General features: G+C 48.2%; 7 protein-coding genes across 7 annotated transcripts; 2 read left to right on the forward strand and 5 right to left on the reverse strand.

Annotated features, from left to right (window-relative positions):
* Positions 1–199: 199 nt before the first annotated feature.
* BJ212DRAFT_1449312 (uncharacterized protein) lies at positions 200–1,679 on the reverse strand (the record flags this gene model as incomplete). The annotated part of the gene is made up of 7 exons (XM_041338674.1): positions 200–270; positions 312–457; positions 511–733; positions 892–1,113; positions 1,164–1,212; positions 1,352–1,460; positions 1,534–1,679. The coding sequence occupies 7 exons, from the start codon at positions 1,677–1,679 to the stop codon at positions 200–202; spliced, it is 966 nt and encodes a 321-aa protein (XP_041188096.1).
* Positions 1,680–2,929: 1,250 nt separating this feature from the next.
* BJ212DRAFT_1485611 (MATE efflux family protein) lies at positions 2,930–5,451 on the forward strand (the record flags this gene model as incomplete). The annotated part of the gene is made up of 16 exons (XM_041341004.1): positions 2,930–3,069; positions 3,119–3,306; positions 3,443–3,610; positions 3,671–3,696; positions 3,752–3,891; positions 3,944–3,963; positions 4,019–4,090; positions 4,145–4,336; positions 4,401–4,442; positions 4,501–4,513; positions 4,565–4,663; positions 4,715–4,810; positions 4,862–4,917; positions 4,977–5,083; positions 5,136–5,161; positions 5,217–5,451. The coding sequence occupies 16 exons, from the start codon at positions 2,930–2,932 to the stop codon at positions 5,449–5,451; spliced, it is 1,620 nt and encodes a 539-aa protein (XP_041188097.1).
* A 1,485-nt stretch (positions 5,452–6,936) lies between these two features.
* BJ212DRAFT_1387027 (uncharacterized protein) lies at positions 6,937–8,364 on the reverse strand. The gene is made up of 3 exons (XM_041336857.1): positions 7,765–8,364; positions 7,656–7,713; positions 6,937–7,602 (listed from the first exon to the last, which is right to left on the reverse strand). The coding sequence occupies exons 1-3, from the start codon at positions 8,147–8,149 to the stop codon at positions 7,347–7,349; spliced, it is 699 nt and encodes a 232-aa protein (XP_041188098.1). The 5' UTR covers positions 8,150–8,364; the 3' UTR covers positions 6,937–7,346.
* Positions 8,365–10,694: 2,330 nt separating this feature from the next.
* BJ212DRAFT_1449315 (20S proteasome subunit) lies at positions 10,695–11,434 on the forward strand (the record flags this gene model as incomplete). Its single annotated transcript, XM_041338675.1, has 3 exons — positions 10,695–10,845; positions 10,904–11,189; positions 11,287–11,434. The coding sequence occupies 3 exons, from the start codon at positions 10,695–10,697 to the stop codon at positions 11,432–11,434; spliced, it is 585 nt and encodes a 194-aa protein (XP_041188099.1).
* Positions 11,234–12,915, reverse strand: BJ212DRAFT_749570 (uncharacterized protein). The gene is made up of 3 exons (XM_041343976.1): positions 12,138–12,915; positions 12,014–12,068; positions 11,234–11,964 (listed from the first exon to the last, which is right to left on the reverse strand). Exons 1-3 carry the CDS (start codon positions 12,557–12,559, stop codon positions 11,524–11,526), a joined length of 918 nt encoding a protein of 305 aa, XP_041188100.1. The 5' UTR covers positions 12,560–12,915; the 3' UTR covers positions 11,234–11,523.
* On the reverse strand, positions 12,778–16,438 carry BJ212DRAFT_1387049 (Metallo-dependent phosphatase-like protein). Its single transcript, XM_041336858.1, has 17 exons — positions 16,191–16,438; positions 16,007–16,137; positions 15,794–15,957; positions 15,646–15,742; positions 15,516–15,528; positions 15,410–15,487; positions 15,111–15,285; positions 14,799–14,984; positions 14,532–14,700; positions 14,357–14,467; positions 13,951–14,279; positions 13,745–13,826; positions 13,614–13,688; positions 13,386–13,564; positions 13,231–13,329; positions 13,026–13,176; positions 12,778–12,969 (listed from the first exon to the last, which is right to left on the reverse strand). The coding sequence occupies exons 1-17, from the start codon at positions 16,231–16,233 to the stop codon at positions 12,949–12,951; spliced, it is 2,103 nt and encodes a 700-aa protein (XP_041188101.1). The 5' UTR covers positions 16,234–16,438; the 3' UTR covers positions 12,778–12,948.
* BJ212DRAFT_1387054 (WD40 repeat-like protein) lies at positions 16,356–18,507 on the reverse strand. Its single transcript, XM_041336859.1, has 6 exons — positions 18,138–18,507; positions 17,972–18,081; positions 17,560–17,919; positions 17,067–17,503; positions 16,857–17,017; positions 16,356–16,800 (listed from the first exon to the last, which is right to left on the reverse strand). Exons 1-6 carry the CDS (start codon positions 18,478–18,480, stop codon positions 16,478–16,480), a joined length of 1,734 nt encoding a protein of 577 aa, XP_041188102.1. The 5' UTR covers positions 18,481–18,507; the 3' UTR covers positions 16,356–16,477.
* Between the last annotated feature and the right edge of the window lie 23 nt (positions 18,508–18,530).

The raw sequence follows: 18,530 nt of genomic DNA on the forward strand, positions 1-18,530 counted from the left end.
ATGCTAGCACTGAACTCCCGGGTGCATTTGCTGGTCTTGGAATTAGTCTTGGCCAGATGCATGACACTGGTCGCTCCCTCTTGAATTCCTGCAATATGGGTTGCCTCGCAACTATGTCTTCTCTACCCTACCATACAACACATACATATAGACTCGGCAATATTGCGACCATCTGGGCAATACCTTTCATACAACGCCGCTACCACCGCTGCTTCCAACCCTTGAGCATCCAGAATCTTACGAGAGCCCTGGGCACAGGCCGCCGTCGGCCTGTTGATTTATTCAACAGGTCAGCGATCCCGGCGGCACACAACATCCACGACCGCTCCTCTCTGCGTCCATCAACCATGCTCGATGTCGTGACCAACTTCCTGCTTCCATCTTCACCAGCTCCAGCAGCTTACTCATATCGAACGGCAGCGACGTATCTGCCTGGATGGCACCCACCACATATGATCTGTTCAAGCTTCAATTCAGCATCGAACACAACGTAATAGTGATATTACATACATCACTGTACTCTCTTTCAGAGGCTCCACTCGCCTACCTGTCTTCAGTATGTCGCACATCTTGTCAAGGGGCGTATTCCGGTGGTGCCATAGGTTGTAAGCCCGCATATATTGTGGGCCAGGGGGCGCTGGTGCTAATGACGGAATATTCGGCGAATTGGATTCCGGCAGCGTAGGTGATGCTATTACCTTGGCACTACCTGCCCTTAGGCTGGGTGGATCGACTGAGTTGGTGTACTTGGATCGGGTCAAGTTCTTTGTTGCCAGCTTTGGCCAAGTCCAAGAGCTTCAGGTGTACCATTAGTGCTGCATGCGCATCATTCGCCGCATCTTGATAGATGTCAATAGTCGAAGTTTTCCTGCATCACGTTGGGGAGCTCACAATGCACCATCTTATCATTCAGATCTGCCTCCCAATTACTGGTGCGCTCTTTGCTCTTCGCTAAATTGCACTCGAGGTACATAGCAGTCATCTTGGCGAGGCTGACTACTCGTCGCTTGTATATGCTAGAGAAAGTATCGTCTGCGACATGCGCAAGTGCACCAAGCTCGACGAGTCCTCGGGTTGTGATTCCAAAGTCACGAAACAATTTCTCGCCATCATCTACCAGTTTGCGTCAGGTGAATCACAACTCATACCTCCAAGCTACGCACTGTAGATGTTCGCCCCTGTCTTTACGATACTTGGCGACTCAATCACCTCCTTGCGGGCTGTTAATGGGACAGCATCAATGAACTGATTGGGCTTACCAAGACCCTTTCTGGAAACCCTGCCGCATAGCCAAGTATTCAGGCGGTAGCAGACCATAACTGAGGGACAACCCACGTTTCATTTGGCTTACCTGGATTAGCAAGATAGTTGATTTGTCGCACAGTTGCACTAGTGCTGTTCGTCGTTCCTGCGCACCAGAATTCCATAGTACACGCCACTCGAGGTCAAATCCAAGGGGACTATAATAGCAGGCATGATCATAGTCGAATACTTCTGTGCTGCTTTTGCGATAACAGTTACAGGTGAACATACCTTTCAAGTGTCTGAACCAATTTGTTTGCCTCATCCTCGCAGCGTATGTAGACAACAGCGGGCGAGGGAGTGTAGTAATCCACGTAGGAGTAGTTAGGCAAGTTAGGCATTGAGGAGGTTGCTTCGGCAACGGACTTCCCCGACATTGTAACTCGACTACCTTTTCCTTTGTGAGATTCGGGTATTCTCCCTCCGGGGCCTGAGCTTCGGGCCACTGCCATACTGGTGAAATTCTCGCTGTTAGATACTTTTGCTTTGTCAATGTCGCCACCCATTTTCTTCGGAGCAATTCTCCGTCTAACTCTAGTAAGGATCTACATCGGTTATATGATCGGCCATGAGAAACTGACCTTGATATTCCAGTCTCCATAGTGTTTGTGTGATTCAGGGATCTCTTCAGTACTTTATCGGGTTGCAGCGCAACGCATTCTGTACTTCTTAGGTTCTCGTCGAGATTTGCCACCTGGTTATTCGATTTGGACAGTGCAGAAGTAAGGGCGACTTTACGTCTGGACTGCTCCAAAAAGAATGGGTGGATTCTATGTATCGAAATGTTGAGTTCGAGTCATAGAACAGGCTATAAGACGCGTACGGCTTGGGTTGCTTCTCACTTAAGTTCTTTGTACCCTTCAGGCTGTTCTGTGCGAACAAGTTACCCTCGAATATCTCGATTGAGCTGTCAGAATCCACTGTGTCGTGAAGGTGGCCCAACGCTTTCCGTGGCCGTGAAGTGTGTTCGGAATCACGGACCTCTTGGTTGGCAGGTTTCCGAGTGGGTGATTGGAAGATACCTTGACGAGAGACTACCCTTGTATTAGAAAAGACGCAGTTTTTTGTCGCCATTCCGGCAAGTAGCAGCTATCGCAACTGGGGTGCAAACGCTCTGAGCTGCCAAGTTGAAGTAAGTTGAATTTCAATAAGACGCGTCTCGCGCCTTGTCACGTGATGACATACATCCTCCTTCTTCGGTATAATCTAAGTTTATAAGCACAGTTTGTGATTTAGCTATATGCAGGTGAGTCAACGTTGATAACGCTGTGATAACGTTTAAGTCCCCTCAAATCAGCAGGACAATTGGCGGTGCAGAAGTTGAAATTTGCGATTTGTCTGCAGGTATCACATGACATACCTGGCATGAAGCTCCACATATAATTTATGTAAAACCCTTCAATCACGGATGACCCTGAGGGTTACGTTTTTGACTTAAATTCTTCGCTTTTCCCTCTTATCTTTGGTCTCATTTTCAACGAGCACCTATCGGAAGATCAGTCAAGTTCATTCGAATAGGTGAATGTTTAGTGCAGTAGAATGTCAGACAACACTTACCTTCAATCTAGCAGCTCTTTCTGTTTGACTCAGAGTTGCGTATACTAGCAACAACCACTGAGTCGAAGTAATGGCACACTTATCTGGGACACCATCGTCCCTTCCCCAAGACTATGCCATTCTATCTCGTTTTTCTGCTCCCCTTTCAGGAGAAACGCAGGAAGAGCTTGAAGCCTCTCCTGCCAAGTTGAACGATCAGGAAGAATACAGGTGAAGAGGATGCCTTGCTTGCATCACGGAAGCAAGTGAGGCGCACCAGCTTTCCTTCATCGTATATCCTTCCACCGCAACCTTCCATGACTATCATTCCTACAGCACCGGGTGTACTTCAGCCGACTGAGAACACACCCCTCCTAGCCCCATTGATGCCACGCATCCGAGAGAACGTGGACTTTCCTTGTGATGGACGTGAACCTAGCACCGTTCAAATGTACTGGGAAGAACTATGTATCTTGCTGAAGTACACCTTGCCTGTTTTTGGGTGAGTTCATGTATCAAGTTTACTGTCAGTTGAACCAAACCCTTCTGTTAGCACCCATGTCCTTGAGCACAGCATGATAATGTCGTCCTGTGGTCTCCATAGGCCACATCTCAACCGTCGCTCTTGCTGCCGCAACTATTGGGTTCATGACTGCTAACGTCACTGGTCTGAGCATCATTCATGGTCTCGTTTCAACCTTAGACACAATGCTTCCTGGGGCTTGGACTTCTGATCAACCACACCTTGTTGGACTATGGACGCAGCGCATGAGTATGTTTGTTTGCTTGCTTGTTCGATGCTCGCTCGCTGCTTACCATTTGTTACTCAAAGCTATTGTCGTGGCTGTTGCACTCATAGTAAGTTGTCAAATCCCGTCGAACGTGTTTTTTTATTGAATCATTGCGTTATTAGCCCATGTTTGCTATTTGGTGCAATGCAGAACCTATCTTGCTTTTACTGAGGCAAGAGCCGGAAGTTGCGCGGCTCGCTGGTATCTACTTGAAATGGGCCTCGTTAGGTCTGCCGGCCTATGCATTCAATTGTATTTCCCGGTGAGCTTGGCTTTCTTAACTTATAAATCATTGTCCTAATTGGCATCGTCAGCCGATATTTCCAGTCTCAAGGTGTGTGAATCTGTTCTGACCTGTGATTTGACGCTCACCATCAATACCCGTCAAGGTCTCTTCAATGCGCCGACTCGTATCATCGTGGCAGTAGCACCTATCAACGTGCTTTTGAATTATCTGCTGGGTGTGTTTTGACGCTCGGATTTGACCATCTCACCCACTTATGCGTTCACCGTAGTATGGGGTCCAGAACCAATCAGGTTGGGTTTCATCGGCGCCCCAATAGCGACATCGGTTTCCTACAATCTTGTGTCAATAACCTCTGTCATCTATGGCGTTTTCTTTGTTGAGAGAACCGCCTGGCATCCGCTGTCAAGGCGATCCTTCACCTCGCTAGGTCTTCTTGTCCAGCTTGGGTTAGGCGGCGTTGGTGAGTAGCTGAGACAATATCGCACGCTACCAAGTTCATCCGAGACTACTTATCTTCAATATAGGTCAGGTTGCTTCAGAGTGGTGGTCGTGGGAACTAATCGGGCGTGCGTATATTTCCCTGCTGTCCGTTGTTTAGAGGAAACACTGAATTTCGATTCACAGTTGCTGCTAGCCTGTAAGTGTTACATTCTAGTATCATTGAATTAAACTGATGTTCCGTATATAGCCTTGGGCCTACAGCGTTGGCAACCCAATCAGTCCTTTTGTCGACTTGTTCGTCCACATTTCAAGCCCCATTTTCTCTGGGTATTGCGACCTCCGTCCGGTTCGTTCCTGTTCTGCGCGGGTGGCATATCAAGTCTAACTGAAACCACAGTATCGGTAATCTTCTCGGGGAAAGGAATGCAAGGCGTGCTGAAGTTTCTGCAATTGTAGCAATTCTGCTCTCCGCTGTAATAGCAGCATTTTTTAGGTTTGTTCTGCCTCACTTGTGTTTGACGCTGTTTTTTGAGATGCTGGCTAGTGCCGTTTTATTGACTTTCCGCAAGTCGTGGGGTTATTTATTCAACAACGATATTGGTATGTCCGATTACCACATAGCAAAGTTACCCCCTCACGCATGGCTCACATTGACACAGAGGTCGTGACACTTGTGGCATCTATCCTGCCAATATTGGCGTTGTTCCAAGTACCCGACTTTGCGTGCGCTATCACATCCGGAATATTGAGAGCTAGAGGCAAACAGGTACGCGCTCTACCATACTCCGGCCGTCATCTGACTGACCGGTCCTTATCAGTTCACTGGAGCTCTACTCAATATCAGGTAAATCGTGTCAAATCCACTCATTCGGTTCGATGTCTACTTACATGTTCTTCAGCGCATACTATGTCATTGGGATTCCCTTTGGGTTGTGGCTCACCTTCAAGCAAGACATGCGACTCGTAGGGCTTTGGTGTGGTCTCACCGCTGCCCTGCTTTACGCGTCAACCCTTGGCATTTGGCTCTGCCTCAGAACGAATTGGAAGAGGGAGGTGGAGAAGGTAGCTGAACGCCTTGCTGTAGACAAGAAGTACCGTGATGGACATGCGGACTCTGAACATCTGACGCAATGATTGGCGAGCTAGTTGATGGTGTACATTGGCTGGAAGCGTGGCGTAGTGCGGCTTGGTTTGGTTTATTCACGTCTTTAACGACCTCATGAAACTTACTTGAACTAAATCCCTTGTGGGAAATTCATTATCAGACTGTGCGCTTTCAAGTGTGAACACATGGCTTCTCACCACCCTTGGTGCATCGATGCCCGACTTCCTGAGACTGCTTCTTTCGAAGCCTTGTCAGAATGTCAACTTGGGTGTTGAGCGGTTCGGTGGAGGCATATCCCTTTTTTCTGGGGCCCGAGTCGGGCTGGGCAGTGGCCTGACGTTTTGATCAACGGGGCAACGCCACTCATACACTTTCTCATGGATGTCAATCAAATGGAATTAGGTATCTCGAGGAAGCAGATTCAAAACGAAACTCAGCGTTGACTAAGGGTCGATAGCGGAATTCAGTGTGCCAGACCTACCCCATGTCTCATTAGGTTTAGTTTTATCGAACGATGCACGCTCAAAATTCTAACATAGGACAATTCCCGCAGACTTGCTATATGTCCTTGACCATTGCATGCACCTTCCGCAACTAACTCTGATTCCCTGATGGTTCCTGCCTCGCAGCTCCTGCCTCCAAGATTCGCCTGCACTCTGCATTCTCACCGCTCTCGTACGCGTGTTCTTTACACTAGCCGAAGCTGGCGGCTGCTATCTTGCAATGCTACGTTTCCGCTCTCCTTCTAGTGTAAGATTCTGCTTTCTCACCAGTGTCATACGCGTGTTCTTTATAGCGGAAGCTGGCGGCTGCCGTCTTGCGATGCTACATTTCTGCTCTCCTTCGATCATCGTAAAATCCCATCACCGATTGCTTCTCAACCCTGTTTACGGATGGCGGTAAGAATACGGCTCGAGGTCCTTCGGCCGTCACAGATTTATCTTATTACTCGATCAGGATAATCTGTAACATTGTCTTCGTCTTCCCGATCAAAAACTATCGCACGATGAGCGATGAGATATATATATAAAAGTATAACGGTCAGTATCTAATCCTATCCTTAGTATTATAATCCGTTTAGTGGCGTTCACAGCAGAGAACTGCAATTACTGAAACATTCCCACCGATGGGAGGTGCATCGCGTTAAACATGACATTGGAAGGATTGAATAGATGCTACGACTCAAGGCGGGTCTTGAAGAGCTTCAAAATATTGTTCCAATAGCCTTACCACTACATACATAGGACAAATCAAAACCTCTGCGAAGCACCCACAATATCGTCCCCCGCCGGGCCTGGCTTGGTGCGGGAATAGCCGCTAGTCTTCTGATCGGCCTCAGGAAACTGGAAACCGCTCACCGCAAGAACGGTACTCAATCGGGATGATCCTGAGAGGGCTATTCAGGGATGTTTGCGTCCTCACGGTGCGGGCTGAGTCTCTATTTGATTTCTCCGTTCGTTCGTGTTCCTAAATCTATGAATGCATTGAACGTCCGGTCCGGAGGGATCATATGAGAGAGCGACTTTAAGACTTGGTGACCTTTTAGAAATCACTTCATCGAGAATCGACTTTTAAAATGCATAGGGAGGAAAATATCATCACATTGTAGTTGGAAATAATACTGCAGCCTGTCCCATCTAGGTTGTTGGATAGTACCTATCGTGTCTAAATGTGTCTATGTACCTGTATGTACCACCATGAAATCCCAATAGATACAGTATCTATGATCGTACAAGCCTATTGATTATACTTAGTTTGGTACATGCGAGGAGAGATTGCTTTCGATACAGTGTCTGCCAAGAGTCTATAACAGGAAAGAGACGAAACCATCAAAGCTTTGAAATGGTGGGTTGCATTTTGTTAAGGTATGCTGAGGCAACTACGCTGCCTGTTTTCTTGTTAATGACCTGGATAAATTGATTAATCAATCGTCAATCAATTGATCAAGAAAACAAACCTCGCATCGAGCGCTCATGATTCGGCTACCCATAGCGACTGAAGTGCTGGTGATACGCAAACACGATCCACTAGTGATAAGAGTGAGTGAGTAGCAATAGGAATTGGCCATACTAACGTACGCTGGTGCAGGGGAGTGGAACATAATGTTCATCGCCTGAGTGACTCCCACTCCATTAATGTTTTGTATGAGTCCCAGAGCAACCAACGGAGTGCTGCAGCAGCTATAGTAGTCTATCAGAACATCCCGAAGAGCATCAGACTACATCATACTGACTTGTCAATCAGAAACGCCACACAACCTCCATGGAGCATTCCCGCGCCATTCAACATGCCTAAGCAACTTGTGAGTACTCCCTGACCGTGCCTCGTACACGCTGACATACTTTTTGAAACAAGAACTTCTGCAACGGTCGTTGCCTCCATGCGACCTTGTTTTTCGTAGCTTTCATGGGCGCTGATGTCAATGAACTTCACTGCCTTGGCAACGGAATGACCAAAACAGTGTTCGTCACCGGCCCCGTACGCCATGAATGTATTGAGGATAAGTTGCTTGACGTAGGAAGATACATTGCCCTGTATCTGGGATGCATCCCCACCGTTGGCCAAGCTCTTGGGGTCTACCCATGCCTTGCGCGGTGGTGTGTAGGAGGAGGATGTGCCGCTGTAGATGATGTTCTCGGAAGAGGATGAAGAAGAGGAAGGAGTATATGACTCATAAGCAGGAGAGGCGGAGCTGGCATAAACGGGAGATGACCTAGTAGAAGGCATGATTCAACTTGACAGAGGCTCGGTAAGTTGGCATACCTCAAACGAGGACCCGATATTTATCGAATGTCTTGACCCACATCAAGACTTTCGCTCGGCTATATTTAAATTAGTATTGCTGGCGTAATGAGAAGCCTGGCGTGTTTTGAGCAAACTTCTTGATGCGGCTTTGAACTGGTTGTCAGTCTCCCGATACCAGGTTGAGTGACACGCTAAGTCTGGAAGATCTCGTGATCCACGTGAGTCTTAATTGGAGTGAAACCAGGGATGCAACGAGTTCCCTGTGAATCCGACAGTCAGGCCATGGGTCGAGCTATTGGCGAAATTATATTATGTACGTCACGTACTGATGGTCAGGGTACACCCAGATTCCATTGATGGGCCAACTTTATCTTTACAGAGAACACAACATTCAAATTTCAGCAGAGCCAACCCAAACAGTGATCTGATTATCATTGGGGCCATGAGAAATGTGAGCCTACAATTTGCAAGATACCGTCACGAGAATTTTGAAATAGCTATGTGCTCAGTCTTCGTTGCGCAAGAGCTTCCTAATTCTGGGGGATCCACCCAACGAATTCCCAAGTTGAAGATGGCCACGTTGAGGCGACGAGCGCTGTGAGACCGGCGGAACTGAGTTAGAAAGAAAGAACGTGTGAATCACCTGGTTGACTCCTGGACATTTTTTTCCGACAAATTCACCAAGGCTGTCCCCAAGATCCGCGTGGACCATCGATAGATGTAGATCAACTACCAGTTTTTAGGGAGTCAAGGCACTAAACGGGCGGAACAAGGCTTCAGGTTCAATACATGACGATCGAAGGCGGTTATCTGATTCTCAATCACACACTGACCCTAGCATCTTCTGTCGAGGGAACCCGGTGTCTTACGGTCAGTCATGAATCCTCACGTCAACGTCTCCTCAAGTTAATGCTTCACAACTTCTTTTCATCAACGGAATCGCAACAGGGGTACTATCTCCGAGTCTTCCTGTCTTCGGTCGCCACTGGCCTGCAAACGCATTGTATCAGAAGGAAATGGTGTCCTTCGACATGGTTACTGCATTACACGATTGCAATTTCAGCACAAAGTGGTTGGCTACCTGCAATGTAAAGTACAGACTGAACAGTGTCAACGATTGAGTACCAGGGCATAGCGGAAGCGAGGTTAGTGCCAAAACGTAAGGCAGATAACTGGTAGATAGTGAACCCGTGATATGACACGATAAGCTATGCATAAAAAAACAGCTCCTTTTCAAACTCCAAGCTTTAGGTTTAATATTCAGATTGCAGGCAAATTTGGTTGTTCTGAAGGAGATCCCCATGTTCTCCAAGCAGACTGGTCGTGCGCATCTTAACTTTGTTAGGAATATGATAAATAACCTACTTCACTACAATTGCTAGCGCTAAATATTGATTGTCATTGAAGGTGGAATTTCCTGTTGAGGTTTAACTGCAGCTGTTTTCGGTCACCAGCCTTCAAGAAGTAGTTGAATGCTCGAAGAGGCTGTTTGAAACGCGGATATGGGTCATGGGTACTGCTTACATATGTGAAGGTACACGTGTTAAGGCGTCGGGGACGAGGTTCATCTTCAAAGTGGTGGTTGGCCTAGGAAAGCTGCCACGCACAATATGGGTTATTCTTCGAATTCGCATATTGTCCTCACCACAGCTCTCACGATTGAACAGTCTTGCCAGTATGATCAGAAAAGCTTAGTTACAGTCAAACGCGAAATGTCATTAATTCCATCTCACAGGGTCGGAGATGAGCTTAGATGTACGAAGGGGAACAGAGGGGAACAGATGAAAATAGACTGACCGTGATGGATGTCCAGAGGCGTCCCCGAACCCCTCGGCGACCGACCACGGAGAACTGCGACAGGGGAATTCAGAATAAGGGTCCGGTTTCGCTTGCTTATGCGAGGGGAGGAAGCATGGCAGAGTAACCTGGAGTAACTGACGAATGATTGACGCTGTTCGCGCATTTTTTTTGCCGAAAGTGACTGACTGATTGAAGACAAACAAAGTACAATGCTGTGGATACCGAGACGTGCAGCCCGCATATCGCAACGTCAGCATCGGTTTTCAAGGGGAAAAAAAGGGTGGCATACCTCATAAACAGGGGCGGATGGAAGCTCGCGGGGACCCACAGCAATTACATAGCAAGACAAGAGAGGTTCTGTAAGACTCGTCGTCTTTCTGATTCGGATACGAAGACGATGCGCTAGGACCGCCTCATGCGAAGATGTCAAAGGCGGTGAACCGGTAGAGCGCAGGAGTTTTCAGGGATTTGAAGGGCCTGCATGCCGCTGCCTGCCTAGATAAATTTAGGGTGTTTCAAGTGGTTGGTTGGTTAAGGCTAAGTAGTTCCCTCTAGGGCCTACTGATAGGTACTAATATGTGGGCAGACCTGTTAGGGCAACCATTATTTCTGGCATTTTCAATGCTAAGGGAGTTGGCTAACAAATTAGGCAAAAATTGAATGTGACGCGCGTCGTGTCCTCCAAGTACGCGTCCTTAAGCCTCATTCGAACCACCACAAGTACAACATGGAAACGTCGTTTGCGTTAACTGGCAAGGGCTACGTGATCGTAGCTGCTGACACTACTGCCGCCCGATCCATTGTCAAGATGCAGATTGACCAAGACAAAATCAAGGAGCTCAGTCCTCATCTTCTCATGGCGTACTCGGGTGAACCAGGTCAGCACAAACCTGGCATGACCATTTCATTATTTCTGACAATACGCACTTGAAATAGGTGACACTGTCCAGTTCGCTGAATACGTCGAGCGCAACATTCGTCTGTACCAAATCCGTAATCTGTATCCTCTTCGCCCAGCCGCGGCCGCGTCCTGGATCCGCCGTTCAATAGCGGAATCTCTGAGATCACGAAACGCGTATTCAGTCAACTTGTTGCTGGGCGGATATGACACGTCCTCGCACACACCGAACTTGTATTGGATTGATTACATGGGGACAGTAGTGGAAGTGCCATTTGCTGCGCATGGATATGGTAGTTACTTCGCTCTGAGTTTGCTTGACCGGTACGTTGTTGCTCCTTACTGTGATTCTCTATCTCGGTCTACCAGTTCCTTCTCTCTTGCTACTTAGTGTAATGGTGCGCTGACCACTCTTACATAGTTACCATGATCCAGAAGCATCCCTGGAAGAGGGTCTTGCCACCCTGAAACGTTGCATCAACGAGGTGTCGAAGCGTCTGGTGGTTAATCCAGGCAAATACAAGGTCAAAGTAGTTGACAAAGACGGTATTCGAGAAGTCGAGATATAATGTTCTCCCTGGCAATGTGTACTGCAATGTACTATCGCCGTCTCCTTCTGTCTGCGTGTATTTCTATTTCTACCTCTACATCGGTGCGCTCAAACCAGAAAGATACTACCTTCCACCCGATCCCCTCCAATGATGCGCTCCGTCTTCTTCTCGCATGTAAGTAGCTTCCGAATGCGTAAAAGTACACATCCGTACTGTACCTCATCTTGAGGAAGCATAATGATTTGGGCTGCCTTCTCGATATCCGACCTTCGAATTCTGGAGCCCCAGATACTCTCACAGTAGGTATCCACTAGTCTCACCCTCTCCAGGCTCGGCATTCTATTGATACAGAAAATTGCTGCAACAGACCCTGCACTCAGGAATGTCGCCTGACCCACATAGAGAGTGCGAAGACCGGGAATCTCTGGGAGTAATGGCACCGAATTGTCCGGGTCAACGGAGAAGGTGATGTTGGTGACCGTGATATCTTGAATGTTTGACCAGGTGCCAAATATTCTACATAGGCGGCTTGCTACAGGCGCGACAATCTTGAATTTTCCCGTTAGACTTCACCCAAGATTTTTGAAATGCACGCACTGCAGTGGAGAAGTGGTGATCTGGATCGGGTCCGGTCCACCGAAATACTCGGGGACTATAAAGTACAATTTTTTTTGATCAGGGCGATGCTCCTCTGGGAAGACATCCATTATTATCTACTCACTTGGCAACAGACAGTGCCTCCTCGAACACATGGTGGCTGGTATCCCGCGCGTATGAATGGAGTCTCAGGCAAAGAGCCTCCAATAGGATCTGCTTCTGCCCCAGCCCCAGTTTCTCAGTACGATCGCGACACCTGCACAACGCTTCGCGAAGATGCTGCCAGACATCTGATCTCGCAAACTTGCCTGTCAAGTCGACTGTCACTGAGCGCAGCACCACCCCCGCATTATCGCCTGTCTGTGCAAAAAGCCTTAGCTGCTCTGAAGAGCGAAAGCACAAGTTCCTATAAAGCCATTCCACGCCGGCGCTGCGGAACTGATGGTTAACGCACAGGATGTTGCTTGGGATGGATCCACTGGCGAGTGTGTATGCGATTATGAGGAGTAAGATCTCAGGCGGCAGATCGCCTAGGGTCACATGCATTGGGACTTTCAGAGGGCACGTTCAGGGTGAATGAAACGAATGAACGGCCGGTAGACGAGCGCCGGGCGTGAGCCTATCGGCAACCGGATATCGGTGGGAGTTGTTAGTCACTGAGAACGGCTCTCTGAATTCGATTTGGAGCCTTTGAAAAGGCAAAACCTTACGCGACTCGCAGTAGGCAAACTAGGTAGAATTGTTTATTCCGAGAATAATGAGCAGCTTAAACTTATGACCGCACGTCCTTGTCCGAAGCTTCTATTCCATAAACGTACCCATCAGTTGTACCTGCGTGCCCAGTGCGCCAGATTTGGTAATCTGATAATAAATACGACGATGCCATTCTCTTAGTGTATTCAGCTTGAGAACACAAAACATGCCGAACTGTGAAATCAATCGCTATCTACCTCGACCTACAAATCACAGAATCAGTCGAGTTAAGTCTGAAAAATACTGCAATGTGACTTACCACATTGGCCATTTTGCCCTTTGCCCGTGCTGCCGCGGTCCGTGTAGAGGACCGCCCTGACGGCGCGAAACTCAATGTGCCCTGTCCTGACGACGATGCCTTCCCTTGCGTCGTCGTCGTCTTCTTCGCAGGAGCTTTCTTTGCGGGTTGACTGGGGTCAAGGTAGGTTTTAGTGATGAGGACTCAGAACATGACCGGAACCAACCTCAATACCGCGGCACGATTTGTCCTCTTGGTAACTTTCGGTGGTGCTTCATCTTCCTCATCGTCATTTTCGTCTAATTCTGTGACTTCCTCAGATTCACTCTGCGTTAACTCTAGTCAGCACTTCGTGTACCATATCATAGTTCGTAAACTCACAGCAACAGCCTTTTTCCCCCTCCCCTTCTTTGCTGGTGCAGCCTTTTTCGCGGGTGCAGCTTTCTTTTTTTCGGAGGGGGCACGGGTTCGTCAAAATCTGATCCGTCCTCTTCCCCGATATCGACGTCCATGAGCATTGAGTCGGCGTCGGAGTCCGCTGCGGAAGCTTTTTCTTTGCCCTAAAGCGTGGTATGAGGTGCGGTTTCACGGGGTCAACTTCGAACCCACCTTTCCCTTGCCTGTCTTCCCCATCTTTGCTTTTTCTAGGTACTCCTGGTTGTGCTGCTCCTTCAGTTTGACAAGCTACATAAAACAACTTGGATTCAGCAAATAGTTAAAAAGGAAGCTTAGACACGTACAACGTCATCTAGCTCCTCTTCATCTACTTCCCCATTCTCCTGTACGCCTTTCATGAGCGCGCGCAGGGCGCTTGAGACGTGTCTACATGAGCCCATAATATTAGCACAGTGAATCGAAGTAGGACAGAGTGATGACATCAGAACAGCATGCGCGGCATGATCAGGCCTCGAAGAAAAACATCCTGAAAACACAAAATAACACTCACGTCTGTATAGCCCACCCGTCATCCTTTTCTACAAACATCCTAATCGCCTCGTTCATCCCTGCCTCACCGAGGACCTGCAGCTCCTGCGCCGCTAAATACTCCTGTACCAATGTTTGCACGCGAACTTTCGCTAGTTTTTCGCTCGTCGTAAGGTCTGGATCGTCGATGGACAGTTCGGGCTGGTCCACAGAGGTCGCGGTACGGGAGGCTGATGAGCGAGCTTTGGATCGGTGGAAAGAGAGCACGTCGCGTGGGTTTGCAATCCGTCCAGTAAATTCTTGGCCGAATCGGATGGGATTGGACATTGCGGGAACATTAGTGGTGTCGACCTATCAATGGTGAGTATCGATATGGGTGCGGCCTGCCTATTCTGTATCGCAGTATGTAGAGGGATAGATCAACGGACCTTGAGTCTTACAAGCGGCAGCATACGTGGGAGCTCCACTTCGCCTTCTTCCACCGCGTGCGCATTGCGCTCGTCCCATAACTGGTTCGCTTGGTCAATGAGAGCGTTTACCTGGGTCATGCAGTGAGTCCGCAACCTACACACCAGGCCTGAGTGAGAACGAAAAGGGACCCACCCTTGCTCTCAAAAACTTCCCCACAGCAATTTGGTCGCTCACATCGAATCCCTCCTCCTCTGCCGCCTCCGCGAGAAAAATGTCACCCAACATAAACGGACGTACGGTACGCAAAGGAAGAGGTTTAAGCTCGAATTCTTTGTTATGGATTTGGAGCAGGGCAACGTGCCTTTATCACAAGATTTATGGTGTTCGAGGGCCCAAAAGCAAATTAGATACGGAAGGGATGGTGAGTTAAAGGAAATCCGGGAAGTGCCTGACACTTACTTCTCCAATCCCTCACCCTCACCCAAACTCGTAGCCACACTCGATCCGGGCTGCGTGATATGGTATGGACGACCAGCGACGGGCTCAGGTACAATGCGGCAATCGTGCTCATGGCCCCAAACGACGAGGTCGATACAGTCGTCGAAGAGGCCTTCTGGTACAGCTGGAGTTGGAGGGTGGGGAACACTACCAATGAGTGTTGATTATCAGTTTGAGGAACGGAAGGACGCAGGAAAACGAATACGCAAGAGCAAAGACACGCGAAGTAATGAACTAAGTACGACGCATAGGCAGGGGACAATATTCGCGTACCGATTTTGGTGCACCACAAGGACGTTGAACCAATCTTCCTTGTCGCCAGGCATGTACATCCGCACACGATTGCTGCGGAGTTCGAAGTGCATGCGTGCATCTTTGACATTGCCAACTCCATACAGTCCAAGGCGAGTTTGACCCTTGCGAAGAAGAACAGGGCGGATAGATATACCTGAGTATCGTTTCGTGATTATTCAATGGAGACATAGTTCATATCGCGCGAAGAAGAGATATAACAAAAGCAAGGAAAACAAAAATCAGTGTCGAGTCACCACGCATGCAGAACGTGAGCATACCCGAATCATTTTCTACAGGGTTGGGGTTCGACGCGCTGGATAGTGGGAGGTCAAACTTGCCCATGTAGTTTATGAGCCCTGACTACAGAGAGGACATCGAGCGCACAGAGAGCACCTTGCTGTTAAATGTAAATGAGTGCTCACGTGTAAGAGGCGAAGGAGGGGATTAGTGCAAAGGGAACAAGGAAGGACTAGGTTCCGAGTAATAAGGATATATGGGATGGAATACAGCTTACAGGCCCAGCACCTTGTGGATCGTCGTGGTTACCGTGAATGCTGAAGACGGGAATGGCAACATTGAGATTTGGGTCTTCATAGTTAACCGCTGGAAAGCTGAGGGTTGTGATCATTCGTTCAAGGAGATCAAGACAAATTCGAAAGTACCTGTATCCCTCTGCTTGCCCGTCATCCGGATTGCTAAGGAGCTCAAGTTGAACAGGCTTGTCACCAAGTGTATACTCCCGGAGAAGAGCCATAACCTGGTATAAGCAGTCGCGTGACGGGCGGTTTTCGTGAAATAGATCTCCGCCGAGTAAAATCATATCGACCTGGAAACATTTCTAGGAAAGAAAATAAATTAGGAGGGATAGCACGAACATCGTGCTTGACAGCAAGCTGAAGAATTTCCTTGAATGTGTTGATAGAGTCCTGGCCACGAATTGGGTCACGCTCAAGATATCCAATGTGATTGTCCGTTGCAACCAGTATCTTTATAATATCCTCCTGGTCTGACTCAATGCTGTGAGTGAATAAGTAGGCTATGCTAGCGAGACAGGCGTACAGGCATTGCGAGTTGTCGCTGGTGGTGCCTCGTTGTCTGACATGATATGAAGGACAAAGTCGTCGAGATTGTCGACGTCTGAAGACTTTTGTATGTACCGTGTCAGTCGACGAGAACGACGTGCAAGACTGCAAGTAGAGTGCCACTCAGTTAAACGCGTCGCGTCGCGTGGTTCTAAATATTGTCACACCGTCACGACGCTGCTTAATTTTAGCCCCTGAGTGTACTATGTAGACTAGAAAGACCTCAAGTCTCGTTTTGTAGGCGATAATGTCAACGTTAAGGCCCTAAAGGTTCGGCGTTGTCTTTGTCCGAGGATATATGATGTGAACTGTTGTCGCATTCGTGACTCCCTCCCCCTTCATGCTCAACCACCGTCCCAAGCGATGCTCCTGTCCTAATCCCACAACTAATAATGTAGGCTGAACTGAGCTCTTTGTGGAAGACCGCTGTTCCTTTTCTCTCCAAGAAGCATTGTCCAATGCGCCTTTGGGTAAGACGAGAAGTTGTAGGGAGTTGACAACACCGGGCCCAGGTATCGACCCAACCAGTGAGAATGATCTGATTTTTTGGTCGAGCTTCCAAAATCGTACATCGCCATCCCATGAGCCTTGGAATTGAACTGAGCAACGTCGCTGTAATGACAATAATAAGGAATGGATTTACCGGAAACAAACATGTCTGAATAGCGCAGTGATGCAACGGCCGTTATCCAGCGGGGTGTTCGCACAAGTCCCTCGGTCGTGGACTGTACTTCGTGGAACCCATGGCACACTGTCTGTGTATAAACAGGTTTTTTCTTTTGGGTGTTCCAAAGACATATTGAGCTTCAGGTGGCATTCAGTGGTATGATTCATAGGACGTCGAGCAACATACCCAGTATCTCCCCCGCTCACAAACGTAGTTTCATCAATCATTGCGACACATTCGATACTCCCTTCCGCGTATCTGCTCTCTTTCATCTTTTCCTTACTTTTGTTTGATTTCGGACCATCAACCTCCACCCCATTCATGTGTTCCTCATCCTCGTGGCCTTCGAACGCGCCTCCTTCAAGCAATTCCCGTATTGCACTTTTTCCACCGCCACGAAAGACCAACTGACTCTCATCTGCAATTTTCCAGAATCGGATCGTTCGATCTCTCGCTCCAGCAGTAACAGCGGTCTCTCCTCGGAGAGCATCCAGGCAGAGAATGGTATCTTGATGTCCAAATAGCGTTTCTACATATCCCATTGCTGAGAGATCGAATAGTTTGACAGTCCGATCAAACGAGCCAGTATACAATTGTTGTGTGCCTTTCCGGAATGCAACACTCTAGAGGTGAATACAATGTTAGCATTGTATACATCATGCACATAGGACATACATACTGAAACCGAATCCTTGTGTCCTCCAAAGCCTTTCACCCATTTATCCTTCTCTACATCCCATACGCCCACTCTCCTATCTTTAGATCCACTGGCGAGGTATCGACCATCACTACTTACGGCGAGAGAAAGGATCTCGTCCGTGTGCCCTTGAATATCTTGAGGGAGCGCCTTCTCTTTGCCTTTGGAAATGCGTTGTTTATAGAACGTCGCAATATTTTTCCCAGACTGGAGAGACCACTTATTTATGGTTCCCTCTTTCCCTGATGTGTATAGAAACTGGGCGTCGTCCGATGCGACAGCAGAAGTGACAGAGAAACGGTGACCCCTGCATCGTAGGGATGACGTTGAAGTGAAATCATACTGTCGAAAACTACGTCAGCTAGACTATCACAGAAAATTAAAAAATACTAACAAAGTCTGCCACGAAGAGGTGAACTTTGCCAGAATGCTCCAGGACGTCTTGTCGCAGTCGTTCTGATATTAGCTCTCTATCGATCTCAGCAGCATCAAATTCTCCCTCGGCTGATTCCCATAACATCAGCAAACTCAGAACACAAATTCAGTCCAACTGTACTTGCCTAGACCATCCTTCACACTTTCCAGGTAGAGCTTTGCCAATCGTAACCGCTTTTCCGCAGGAGTTTCCTGTTCATCTTCGTCACCGCTGGTCTCGGGCTGGACGTCTGCACGTAAGTCGATGTCATCTATTACGCCACCCTCCGAATCTGTTCTGTCCGAGTTCAATTCTTCATCTGCGGCTCCTCTCACCCCCCTCCTTGCGCTTGCATTGATAAGTTTTGTGTCTTGAGAACTAGATTTGCCCTTGCGCAGGATTTTCTTAGCTCCCCTAGCTCCCTCGGCCGTGCTGACAGACCGCTTCCGCTTCCGGTTTTTTGTCGACGCAAAGAAAGAGTCTGGCATAATCTTGTCTTGCAGATTGAGCTCCCTACATACTGTTACTCGACCAAAAA

This window comes from Suillus subaureus, assembly GCF_016647635.1.
Source record: "Suillus subaureus strain MN1 chromosome Unknown BJ212scaffold_43, whole genome shotgun sequence".
Lineage (NCBI taxonomy): Eukaryota > Fungi > Basidiomycota > Agaricomycetes > Boletales > Suillaceae > Suillus > Suillus subaureus.

Coding starts and splice junctions, on each gene's coding strand:
- BJ212DRAFT_749570 (XM_041343976.1), bottom strand. CDS start 12,559: ATGCATGTGACCCTAGGCGATCTGCCGCCTGAGATCTTACTCCTCATA. Junction 12,069..12,137: donor GAGGCACTGTCTGTTGCCAA/GTGAGTAGATAA, acceptor TGTACTTTATAG/TCCCCGAGTATTTCGGTGGA. Junction 11,965..12,013: donor ATCACCACTTCTCCACTGCA/GTGCGTGCATTT, acceptor GGAAAATTCAAG/ATTGTCGCGCCTGTAGCAAG.
- BJ212DRAFT_1387027 (XM_041336857.1), bottom strand. CDS start 8,149: ATGCCTTCTACTAGGTCATCTCCCGTTTATGCCAGCTCCGCCTCTCCT. Junction 7,714..7,764: donor AGAAGTTCTTGTTTCAAAAA/GTATGTCAGCGT, acceptor CAAGTTGCTTAG/GCATGTTGAATGGCGCGGGA. Junction 7,603..7,655: donor GTGGCGTTTCTGATTGACAA/GTCAGTATGATG, acceptor AGACTACTATAG/CTGCTGCAGCACTCCGTTGG.
- BJ212DRAFT_1387054 (XM_041336859.1), bottom strand. CDS start 18,480: ATGCCAGACTCTTTCTTTGCGTCGACAAAAAACCGGAAGCGGAAGCGG. Junction 17,504..17,559: donor GACACAAGGATTCGGTTTCA/GTATGTATGTCC, acceptor ATTCACCTCTAG/AGTGTTGCATTCCGGAAAGG. Junction 17,018..17,066: donor GTGAGCGGGGGAGATACTGG/GTATGTTGCTCG, acceptor TGCCACCTGAAG/CTCAATATGTCTTTGGAACA.
- BJ212DRAFT_1387049 (XM_041336858.1), bottom strand. CDS start 16,233: ATGTCAGACAACGAGGCACCACCAGCGACAACTCGCAATGCCT. Junction 13,689..13,744: donor AAGAGGAGCTAGATGACGTT/GTACGTGTCTAA, acceptor TGTTTTATGTAG/CTTGTCAAACTGAAGGAGCA. Junction 13,330..13,385: donor GGGGGAAAAAGGCTGTTGCT/GTGAGTTTACGA, acceptor GTTAACGCAGAG/TGAATCTGAGGAAGTCACAG.